The 13,098-nt window shown below is 35.2% G+C and overlaps 1 protein-coding gene across 3 annotated transcripts; it reads left to right on the forward strand.

Moving 5' to 3' along the window:
* The first annotated feature begins 2,799 nt into the window (after nt 1-2,799).
* Nucleotides 2,800-7,130, forward strand: LOC138335465 (3-oxo-5-alpha-steroid 4-dehydrogenase 1-like). Of its 3 annotated transcripts, none has more exons than XM_069284571.1 (5): nt 2,800-3,464; nt 5,724-5,890; nt 6,130-6,231; nt 6,427-6,577; nt 7,036-7,130. In XM_069284571.1, exons 1-5 carry the CDS (start codon nt 3,142-3,144, stop codon nt 7,100-7,102), a joined length of 810 nt encoding a protein of 269 aa, XP_069140672.1. In that variant the 5' UTR covers nt 2,800-3,141; the 3' UTR covers nt 7,103-7,130. The 3 variants fall into 3 exon arrangements, with proteins under 3 accessions (XP_069140672.1, XP_069140678.1, XP_069140688.1); XM_069284577.1 differs by having other exon boundaries at nt 2,805-3,338; XM_069284587.1 differs by having other exon boundaries at nt 2,808-3,464; nt 5,824-5,890.
* Nucleotides 7,131-13,098: the final 5,968 nt, after the last annotated feature.

Here is a 13,098-nt window from a genome sequence, read left to right on the forward strand (position 1 = left end):
GTTTCCTGATAGGACCATCTTGGCACGATATTTTAATCAGTTTAACGTAATACAGTGGATGCAAAACGGCTTCGGTTCGTGCCACGATCCGCAAACAATAAAACAGCATACGGATTGGCCATTTACACATCTAATGCTGCTTCAAGGTAAAAACCATGAAGAGAATATTGGCTTACAAATGACGTTTAGATTTGCGTTCCGTGAATTATTGATTTAAAAGTCGTACTAGGTCATACAGATCGGGAAACCCTCGACAGAACACGATATTGGAACAGAATGGGCGTATGCACTTAAAACATGTAAAGAGGCCGCTAAGACAGTTCCTGTACATCTGCATCAATAATTCAAGATCGGTTTGTCTTAATGTGGAGTGACATCATCTTCAAATGAGACTGAAGTTTCGTTTTATTTTTAGGTTTACCACACAGTAATATTCGTGTACAGACATAAAAAACAGTAAATGGTCGTTATTGGTAAATATATAATAGTTTTCTTTTTGTGATGTCCATAGCAAGCAAATATTCAATTCTTATGTTCTCTAGAAAACTGTGAAAGCAAAATCTTTGCGATATAAAGATTCATATTGTTTCCTTCCCTATTAAAAGATAAGCAGATACCTCGAGATTAAACATATCAATATCACCTGGTTCTATCTCTTTACATGATAACTGTAGTGAGAACATCTGCGTTTAGATACTCGAAGGTTTTATTCGGATATAGAATCTCAAATCAATACTTCAAAGGAGACAGAACAGTTATCTGTTCATCGAGGGTTATTGTAGAAATAAAACTGGGTTTGTGGCGCGAGACATTCCACCATCAGGGAACAAAAATCAATGCACTTTAATAGTGGAAGTGAATTGGATGTTTTACCACATGTACATCTATTGATATTCTTTTAGATTACGATGATTTATTAAAAATGGTTTAAAAATCAACAAAGACAAATGCAAAACCGTATACAGAGCTTAAAAGAACTAAGTTTATTGTTGTGTTTTGGTCTCGTTTTTCGCTATTTTTATAATGAAGACGCATCTCTAGTGATCCCTTCTCTGAAATTATCTTTAAACATTATTTAGCTTTTTAAACGAATCAACAGTTCAACAGATTAACAGTTGTTTTAATGAAGCAGTAAAGATCCTTAACTGAATTCTGTCGTGGTTGCTGTGTGGCTGATATTCAAGGGTTGGTTGGAGAAGAATCATTTTGATGACTAAACGGCTCATTAGTTCGAAGACCGGCGCCATAGTCCGATCGATATTGCTATCGATATTTCGACGGAAAGAGAACTCAACCAGATTAGAAAAAAATTATCATCTCTTCGTATTTATGATGAAAGTCTTTTGAAATTGTTAATAAAAGGACAAAATGAAAGGCGGGCGTGGGATGGATATATATCATTGCTGTATTATTGTCAAAACCCATTAGAACTGGAAATGTGTAAAAATATTCACCAATCCAAAATGTTGACAACCTCGTTAGAGTTATCGCCCTTGTACAAACTATGAAAACCCGATATAATGAAGTTATTAAGAAAATACGTTTTTATCGCTCAACGTGAATACATAATGTTTGTTTATTCAATCGATGACATTTCATGATTGTGTTTTGGTATTAAATTTAACAGTAATATTAGGTTGAACAGATAAATTGCCTCCTCAAAGACATTTAATTTGTTTTGGTTATTTTTTTTCAGTTCCATAAGTTAATCGGAGCTTTACGTTAATACCAACATTTTCAGGTAACAAAGTTAACAAAATTTTAACCTCAAAATAAATTAATTCGTCCATTTGATTTCGTTTCATTCACCCTTCAGATGTTGCCCCACTAGTATACATGTAATTATTAATTAAGATTAAGTTATATGTGTCATAACTGGACATGCCTCGCTTTCTGCAGTAATTTATTGAAAACAATATGGTTTGGTGAATTAAACTGTGAGAATAATTCAAATAAAAACACAATATGTCTGATACCTTGACATTAGTTATAGTACAAAATTTTGCACTGTGGAAGAATAAAAATAATTTCTGATGAAGTTACTTTTTAATTACTAATAACGCAATAAAATGTGAAATGACCATGGTTTGGCTTCCTACTCTGACCATATGAGCTTAATCCTTTTGGCAGAATTGCCAAAATTCATTTTGAGCTCTTATTTTGTTGAGTTAATTTAAAATCTATGCTATGTAAGTATTGTAATTCTCAAAATGTTGTTAACTTTTAGTGGTGAATAGCACGAAATTAGGCTCTTCTCGATTCGACAATAATATTACGGCACATATATGTGTTATGTTTTTATAATTCAATTTTGCTTGTTACGAGAATTTTCATTGGCTTAAAAATTTACTTAATCAGCCCATAAAGGAAAAAATGGCGTCGCCGTTTGTAAATTGCTTCTGATTGGCTGAGATGACGGCGTAATGATTTCATAGACAAAAGAGTCCAAAAATGAATTTTGAGTATTGAAGAGATTATCTTTAGTAAATTGAATTATAAGGATTAATTTGAATATTTTTTTTATGTTATGACAAAAATCTGAGTGTATTCTCTTCGCGGTTTATTACATTCAGTACACTGAGTACACTCAGATTTTTGTGTTATATCTCCATAACATAAAAAATCTATTCAAGTTAATCCTTAAATCAATATTCGTTTGAAAAGGATATAAAGCTAATTGCATTATTTTAACCATGTTAGCAATTTATATAGTGTATATAAGCGCTCGATCCCTGTGAACAGCCTTTTAACAGTGACAAACAAAGCACGTACAACTAAATTTTACTATTTGGACAAGTTTTTTGAGTCCCACATTTGTTTTCGAGAGTGAAGTTGGAGATGACATATCTTAGAGCCAGCAATATACTAAAAAGTCTGCCAATGGCCGCCATCTTTGACCTGTGTTATGTATTTGTTCATATATCGTGTTGCTCCGCTCCGTTCCGACCGAATAAATGAAAGCGGGCCAAATTTAACTTCCGGTACAGAGTACTCAACCTGCGACACCCACAAACAACATAAGATTATACAATGTTATCATAAGGCTTGCCAACAGTCTACCTGTTTGTAAATCCACGTGCACATGTAGTAGCATCTACCAGTGTCTGAAGTAGTTACTATATCAGAGACATATACAATCTTATGAATGGATACACACTAAATATGGACATGGAGAAGTACTTGAATTCGGATATAAACACACTTAACATTATCACCTATTCCATTTTCGGGTTTGCTGGAGTTGTTGCCATTACACAGATTTTGATGCCCGCCGGTGCTTCCTACGGACGATACATCAGAGCAGGACACGGGTTTTATATTAACTCCAGACTGGCCTGGTTCGTGTGGGAACTTCCGTCTATTCTTATACCAGTTTCATTGTTTTTGTTTACACATTCACCTAGAATGCTGGAAACGCCAAACCGTATATTGTTTGGATGTTTTGTGCTACATTATATACACCGGTAAATATTAACTGATTATCTCCAGTATTCTTGTGAAAATTCACAAATGTATAGATAGTTAATAGAATAAAAATGGACGTTATCTTTTATATCTTAACGGGCTTCTTAATTAGCTATAAAAGAAATTCGATTATATTTCATTGTCACAATAAAGTTATCAGTTTACGTTTTTAATCGACTTTCTTAGAAGAAATCAAGGAATTTTGAAATAGAATCAGATGTATACATCGAATCACGTCATTTTCTTATTGGTTTTCACTTATAAAATAGTATTTTTGTGACGGTATGGTTACTTTATGTTTATAATATCAATTATCAGAAAAATGTATATGCACGTACTAATTATATATAGAGATTGGAAACTCCTTTATTGTCTTTGTTGACGGCAATGGGATCTCTGGTTTATATGATTTTTGTCTTGACACATGTGTTTTAAGGGTTTTAGTTTAAAGGCCCACTAACTCACGCTAATTCTTTTACATAACCAAGAAGCAAAATATGGCATAAATGTATTGTTCTACATTTCTTATGAAATATATAACATAAGATATTGACAAATTCCACGTCATTGTTTAGTATTTTAATTGATACCGTTGTAATTACAAATCGTTGATCAATACGATTAAGCAGGTACAATATGTACGCTGTACCAATATCCGAGCCAAAGTCACGCACGTTAAACAAATGAACTACATAAGCACTGTGGAGGTGATATAATGATTTTTTAGGCAAGACAATTCACCTAATAAGGTAAACACACTTCTGTCATAGCGATTTGAGCTGTTCTAGACAAAAGTAGCATTACTCTACGAGCAAGGGACTGGGTTCGGCATACAAGATATTCGACCACAATGTGTAATGGCGGACAGCGAGTGAGTTTGAACATTTCACACGCATTTCACCACCATGGGATTTTCTGACATATCACAGTAAAACCGACTGATCTAATTTCCATTAGAACTGGGGGTTTTCCGATATATATACAAATTTTAATGATTTTTGTCTTGACACATGTGTTTTAAGGGTTTTAGTTTAAAGGCCCACTACCTCTCCGAAACGGCTTTTAATTTTTAAAATTGGAATGTAAAACAAGATCGATAATTTTGTAGAGTCTAAAAATTATTAACTTATCGTTAATACTACATTTATCATCACTTTCTGAACAATTTGATTAAAATAGATCAAATATTTATTTTCATAACGCGGGTCGTATTATGTTTCCCGCCGAGGTAGTTGACTATCACTGCGCCAGACGGCAAAACAGCGAATCGACTCTCCACTGTTTTCATATATTACGCAGGAAATCTTGCATATGTTTGGTGTCGTAACCTTATTTTAGGTCATCGGTATGCATTTTCTAATATTATTAATGTTTTTTAGAAACCTTTATATTTTGCTCCGGAAAGGTAATGGGCCTTTAACCATAATATTTTTGCATAAATACAAAGTTTAAACATTATGGTTAGGTATGATAACATCTTGGCCCTGCAGGTAGGGCGGAAGAATTGTACCTGCTGCCCCTATTGCATGATCTTATCTTTTCTCTTCTTCCTAACTGACTTTCTCTTTCCTAATACCTCCCTTGGCACCGCCTCACTTCTGGCCTTGAGTTGAGCGTTCGCCCTTGTGAGGAAGGCTCTGGGTTCTGTCCCCTGGCCGAGACACACCAAAGTCTATAAAAGTGGTAGTTTCTGCTCCTGCTTAGCGCTCAGCATACAGGGAGTGGGACGATTGGTTCGCCCGTTGTCAGTATAATGTGACCGGGTGGGGTGTGTTGCTTGGTGTCTTCGGCGGCATGCTTCAGTGATATAGCACTATAAAAAGGGCAACAGTTCCACTATACAAGAAGACACGACATGAATATACCGCAGTCTCCCAAAACACACACCTTGCACAACATACACGCAACACACTACATACACGGGAGGCCGTCCTTACATGACCATAGCTTATAATAGGACGTTAATGAATCAAACAAACAAACAAACGATAACATCTTTCTTATTAAGATATTTTAACATGATTTTTGTATAAACTTTCAAAACTAGAATTGCTGTTTTTATCAATTATCTAATTAATTAAACATCAATGAAAACATTATTTTTCCTTCAAAATTTGTGAAATTTCAGTTCTGGAAAATTGTGAAATTGATAACATACCACATTTCATCCTCCTATATAAACTGTTGATGACTATAGTAAAACCCTAGACACATACAGTCGTCCCTCTGACCATAATTTTTAAGATATGTGATTTCAGATCCCTAATATACCCGTTACTGATCAGGGGAGGTAAACCCGCCTCATTGTTGACGTTTGTATTCGCTATAATGTTTTGTATGTTCAATGGCTACCTCCAGGCGGCGTATCTCCTCCAACACGCCGACTTCGGCCAGGACTGGTACAGGAATCCTCGCTTCTACATTGGTAAATAACATTATAATTCTCTGATTTTTTTTATCTACCGATTTAATTTTTATTTAAAGTTCCTAATGAAAAAGCTTTCTATACAATAAGATTTTGTTTTCTTATTACCATGAAAAAAACTTTCAAAACATTTCACAACCGAATTCATTTTCATGAATAATGACCCCAAGATAATTGTACTATGAATGAAATACCATTCATGAGTTGTAAGATACATATTTTCTATTTTTTTTTTCAAGGATTAAGTATATTTTTCTTTGGGATGTTTATAAACATTCAATCTGATCATAAACTGAGGACCCTGAGAAAGCCCGGCGAGACAGGATACAAAATTCCTAGAGGTACGTTTTGTATCTAAAGTAACAAGTTAAGATAAAATGTACCTCTAATAGAGGATTTTTAATTCTGGCCACATTTTAAGTCATGAAATACTAACATTTTTTTTGTGTTGTGATTTTTATTATCGGTAACGCAAGTTGACTCCTCTATCTCTCCAAGTATAATGTTATACTTACTACATGTCTTTGTTTTAACAGGAGGAATGTTTACCTACGTATCCGGAGCGAACTTTTTGGGTGAAATAATCGAATGGTTTGGGTTTGCAGTAGCTAACGGGACATTACCAACATTGGCATTCTTCTTCTCCACCACGGCCTCCATATCGCCCAGGGCCTTTCAACATCACAGGTAAAAACTTAGATGATACACCATTGTTACCAAATATATCCACGGCCAAATACCAATGGTAAAAAATCTATGGAAACACATCAAACAATTCATGTAGACAAGAATAACTATTGTCTGATGTAATATCCGATTACAGTGAAAAAGAAAGAAAGCATGTTTTGAAATATTTTGAAAGATATCAACAGATTATTAGTTTCAATTTAGAAATTCTACATTTTTGATTCCTTAACATAGAACTTTACTGATATGCACTGTTGCATCTTTACTGGTAATTTTAAAGTTCTACGTTTCTCAAAAAAAAAAAAAAAAATCTGATTACATATGATGTTTATTTATGCACTAATCACAAGATAATCCTGTGTATAACTATGTTGTTGTTTCCTCTTTTATAATTTACAATTTATTATGATAACTTGAATATCCCATGGCTGTATGTTATGCTATTTTCTCTGTTTTAGATGGTACAAAGAGAAATTCGAGGATTATCCAAAGGAAAGGAAAGCACTTATACCATTTATTATATAAACAAATAAAATTCTCACATCTTTTTAAAGTTTGTTACGTTTTCAGTTTTTATTCAGTAAAAGGAAATACTGAGATAACGGTTGGCCTAGCCACCTAATATTTACGGAAGAAAGTTCCATAAAAATATTGGAGTGACTTCCCCTTGTATGCATGTCAGCGATGCAGTAGTGTAGCACATTGAAATCGCGGGAAGTAGCCGTTCTGTCCTTGTAGAACTTACCAGTGTTATCAAAAATTGTAAACGGATCATAAGTTTTATTACTTTATCAGCAGCCTCTATTATCCATACTCAATGTGGATACAGACCTACCTCTATCTATAGACATCCAGTGGCGTAGGAAGATGAAACGTCATGGGGGAGCAAAGGTCCTCAATATTTTGTAACACCCCCCCCCCCCCCCCCCTTACGAGAGGAGATTAATTCAACTCCCAACCATATAATATATGCTTTATGTACATTTTTCATATATCACTAAATTTAATCCTTGTACACATTTATAGACAGTGGGGTCGCTAAAAGGAAATTAACGAAAACGCAAATTGGCCAAATTAGCGTGTGAGCGTCGAAGGCGCGAGATTTTTGTGTTTTGTTCGGGGTCTGAGGGTGACCCCCGGGATGAGTTTTATGTATTTTGATGATTTTGAGATCGCCCGAAAGCGCGAGATTTTGGTGTTTGGGGGGTCGGGGGTCTCCCCCGGGAAAAAAATTACGATTTAGAATGGCTTAGATGAGTTTTACGATGCATTTTGATGAATTTGTGAGCGCCCAAAGGCGCGAGAATTTGGTGTTAGGGGGGTCCGGGGGTCTCCCCCGGGAAAAAAAATTACGATTTAGAATGGCTGAGATGAGTTTTACGATAAAGTTTAATGATTATAAAGCGTTCTTAACATGGTAATTTTTCGATTTAAAGCTACCTGCATTTAGAAATGATAATTGTGTCGTCATAACATTATGCAACCCTTCTCGATCTGAATATACCGGCTTCACACCATCGGCACATTGTTGTGTAACATAAAAAATGAATTAATTGTCTCGCTAAGACATATAAACAAATTGATCTTTTAAGAGACATTTTTCTAAATAGTACATAGAATCCCTTGATGGACATTTTTAGTCTAGTTTTTGTGTATTGAATTTTTACTATTTAAGGTTTGACAATATGTGCTTGAACGTTTTAGGAAATGCGCCGCGCAGCGGAAAATTTTCTAGAATGAAGTACGAAAAATGTGTGCAGGAGGACCCATTTTTCTTTCAAATAAGCATTTTTAGAAAATTTCAGTCGGCGAAAATGGGGGGGGGGGGGGGAAAAAGACATGTTTGCCCCCCCGTCCTGGGGAACGGGGGGGGGGCAGTTGCCCCCCCCCCCCCCCGCTTCCTACGCCCCTGACATCTATATATACTGAACTCGGCTATAATATGGTGATAAAAAAAATGTACGTGCGAATTTCCTACACTTTGATGAGAACTTATCTACTGGTGTTTCATTTACTCTGGCTAAATTACCCGTACTATCAATCTCAATGAATGTTTATGATTACAAAATGAATATATTCCGAAACTCTTTGCTTCACATCTGGTCATATACTAAGGGAGTCGATTTACCCACTTAAACTCTGTATTGACAAACGAAAACAAGCCCTGAAATCCGAACACCATGAAATAGTCTGTCTTTGTGCTAGCCGTATATTTTTGCTCCTTATACACCATTTACCAGAAAAACGCAATATGTTTATGACAAACAAGTTCTAAAAGATTGTGAGTTATTCTTAGATGACCGGAATTGAAAAATTGTTCTTTTTGTAAAGTATAACTACTTATAGTACATATGATGATTTTATTTTGAACATCTATTAGTTTTGTATGCAGCAAAACTGCATTCCCATTTGTGTTGATATAACCAATCGATGTCAATAATATCTTCCATGGGGTATCGTTTCAATGTATAATTTGTCGTACCTCTGCTACAAGAGAAGACTGTTTAAAGTATATCAAACAGAATGCCAAAAATCATAGAAATGCATAAAACACCAGTAGTTAAATAGTCCAGAAAGCTTTTAATATAATGTATAATATTAGTCTTATATATATATATATATATAACAAGGAAAAGAACGCAATAAAAATGCAGGAAATATGGTATGATGACAAAATACGCACAAACTTCCCTCTGATATTAAATCTAACCCAATAACTTCAGTCTTAAATTCATTTCTTGATAAAACGTGAGAATTAACGTACCTATTACAACTTTGGAACTCGTAGGGGACAAAATGCCGCTTGCGCATTGAGTGCAGTTCTCTCACTTTCGATATCGACCAGTCTCCACGATGTATCAGTGGTCGAATGGAAAACAATTTTCATTTCTATTCCATACCTACCTGTCTCTAGACATACCTGTACTCTGCACATTGGTTAAACGATCTATGTGCTGTCCATCAAGAATGTTTTATTTTACATAAGAGTCTTTGATTAAAGGAAGTATCTTATCGTCTTTACCTGACACTGTCCGTACCACTACTATAGATAGTTAAGAAGCAGCCACACATCTATGACACATCTAACTTATTATAAATAAACCCTGCTATGTTTCGTCCTCGGACTCTACGGCCATGTTTAAAGTATAGTTATGATGAAGTAGATACTTTATAAATCGGAGCGAAAATGCTGAACTCCTGATGAAAAAATGCGAACTCCTAATGGAAAGTACAAATTCATTAAAATGTAATGGAATTTTTGTGAAAGTTTTTTTTTTCTGTTATGATATGATTAATGTTTCTATTTCCAGATCTTTGATGGGTAATACATGTATTTCTTTGTATCGAGTCATCATAGGAATTAAACATCTTTTTCATTATATATGTAACAAGTATAGCCAGTCAAGTTAGTGAGGTGGCCCTGCAGGTAGGGCGTTAGAATTGTACCTGCTGCCCCTATTGCATGATTTAAAAAGGCAACTAAATTTAAGATCTTATCTTTTCTCTTCTTCCTAACCGACTTCATTTTTCCCAATTCCTCCCTTGGCACCGCCTCACTTTTGGCCTTGAGTTGAGCGTTCGCCCCTGTGAGGAAGGCTTTGGGTTGTGTCCCCTGGCCGAGACACACCAAAGTCTATAAAAGTGGTAGTTTCTGCTTCTGCTTAGCGCTCAGCATACAGGGAGTGGGGCGACTGGTTTGCCCGTTGTAAGTATAATGTGACCGGGTGGGGTGTGTTGCTTGGTGTCTTCGGCGGCATGCCTCAGTGTTATAGCACTATAAAAAGAGCAACAGTTCCACTATATAAGAAGGCACAACACGAATATACCGCAGTCTCCCAAAACACCCACCTCGCACAACATACACGCAACTCCGCATACATGGGAGGCCGTCCTTACATGACCATAGCTGTTAATAGGACGTTCATTAATCAAATAAACAAACTAGTGAGATGGGGAGCTAAAGAATATTTAAGGCATATTTATACTCTATTATTAAGTCAGTCATCTTCACGGTTTTTTTCCAACTCATTAAAAAACAGGTAATAGACAATAATTTGTTGGACCGATATTGAAAAGGAGACAACAACCGATTGAGGTCAGTTTTGAGTATAATACAAATAACATAAAGCAATTCGTTCAAACTGTCATAACAAAAAAATGTAAATTGTAACCGGTTGATTATTGTTAAAATGCAGGTTATTTTGGGTATATAATCAGTTTTCTACGTTTAAAGTGAATAGTCGGGCAAAGAAAACCAGTCTAAATGCGTTCATTGGCCTTCCAAAAGTTCACACATATTAATACGACGGTCAAGTTCTGCTTACGTTTCCCAGTTCTGACCATTGAAATAAAGAAAAGTTGAAAGCATTGAAAGCGAGGCTGCGTGGAAATGTAACCACGGACATAGTCAGCCGGGAGGACGTTTTAGGATTCCTATACTTTAAATTAATATCTTCGTACGCAGACAGATTTTGACGAGAGATTTTATTTTTTTATTTCATAAGAAATAATACTGGATACATTCACACCATTTTTACCGACTTTAGCCATCCTTGCCCGACTGTTCACTTTAAATACATTAAATGAACGCAACATTGATATTGGCTTATCGGAATAGTTTACTATGTACACATTATACATATAGACAGCTTTATCACCGCGCGTGATGGAAGTCTGGACTACAAATGGCAAAATCTATCAACATGTCGTCTAATAATGAATCTGGGTTAAATGAAAGAAAATAATAAGTTCAGTCCATGATTTCGAACAATGTGAACAATGTTTGGAAAAAAACAACATTTTTATGACTTGTCAATTATCTTGCTGTTGATTTGAGAGGAATTATCTCGAGAGAGTGATGTTCTTTTTCCCACGTCATATATAACCCAGGTGTCCAATTACAAACATGTCAGGGTCTCGGCTACAGGTGATGTCGTGTTCAGATTGACTCGACTGGTAAAAATAAGATATTAAACCATTAACAAAAGTGTCTTATGACAGATCTATACTTATTACAAACTTTGGCCTTGTTACCCTGGTAATTAAGAAATTTAACCTCGACCACAAGATGTCAAACGATTGAGACGTTTTATTGTCTTTTTGTATTGGTATATTCGTCATATATATTCCGTTTTCATTTCAAATCGGGCTCGACGCAAATGCATTTTTTTTTCTACTTCGTTTGTCTTCTTTTCGGTATACTGTGAACCTCTTTTTATTTTATGAATGACTTTAAATGCTATCAATACGTATTTTCTTTCTATATTCATTTTATTTATGATTCCTTTGATGGCCTTTATAGGTGCTAAAGACTTTACAAAGGAAACGTGATTACTCTGTAGTCTACATTGTTATCAATATAAAAGTAAACAGTCACGATAACCGGCTAACAGTTGGGCATGTTTGTGGTATAATGGTGTTAACCATCTATCTCAGTGTCTTTGTTTGTCGCTTTTATTAAAGTCACGCGATGGGTAGGAACAGTTTAACAAGAATTACAATACAAAGTCTTATATTAGTAAAATGTCAATAGAATCTCAAAAATCCACGTGTCAAAAGATTGCTTAAGAGTTGGTATCTATACTTATTTGTTAACGTAAGAAAGTTTCATTTCTGAATCGTACTAGTCGGTTGTATGTTGTTCCCGTTGTCCTGATGAAATAGTAAATGTCCTGGAATTTATTAATCTGAGTACCTTCTAGCACACAGAAAATCAAGGACATGCAAAATGTTTTATTTCCATCCGCGTAACCTTTTATCTGGTGTGATAATTATGAATTCAAACATTTCATAAAAAATACTTTGTGATTCTACTCTGTCTGGTATGGAGAGCTGCTCAAGTAGTTCTTTTCAAAACTATGAACGTTTTGTTTCTCCATTAGATACATCGGTCGTAGTTGTGTTTTTCTGTCCACTAATTCTGGTATCCTATCAACATATACTCTTGCACTTCTATACTTATTAATACCTGTTATAGAATGTAAAACACGATTATGTTTAAATTTTTGTTCATTTAATGAGCATTTACTACAAAAACGTTACTCCTTTAGACTCAAAAGGAGATGATGCTCACTTGGGTCCTCTAGGTAACGTGACAACCACTACACCACGTGACTTTTATGTGTTATTTCTTCCTAATACCTTTCTTCTGTGATAATGTTGTGAAAATAGGTAAAGTATGTTTAAATCAATAAGATCATTACTGTGCTGTGTTTGTTTAGGGATCTTAAGTATGGTGTTTTCTGATCCTTAAATCATTGACACGACGCAGGATCAGGAAACACCATGGAGGCGTATTTCTGGACTAATCTTACACGACCAGTCCCTCAGTGTTAACAGGTAGTACCAAAGTCCCGACTTATCAGCATAGTTTTAACTCGTAGAGTTTCTATGAAAGCATGGACAGACAGAAATGTTTATTTCGTCACATAGTTCATTCCCCTTCCTCTTTATTTTATTGGATTTCATTGGTGATATTTTTTAAGTGTCAAGTGTTAGTAAATACATTTTACACGAAAACA

This window comes from Argopecten irradians, chromosome 1, assembly GCF_041381155.1.
Source record: "Argopecten irradians isolate NY chromosome 1, Ai_NY, whole genome shotgun sequence".
NCBI lineage: Eukaryota > Metazoa > Mollusca > Bivalvia > Pectinida > Pectinidae > Argopecten > Argopecten irradians.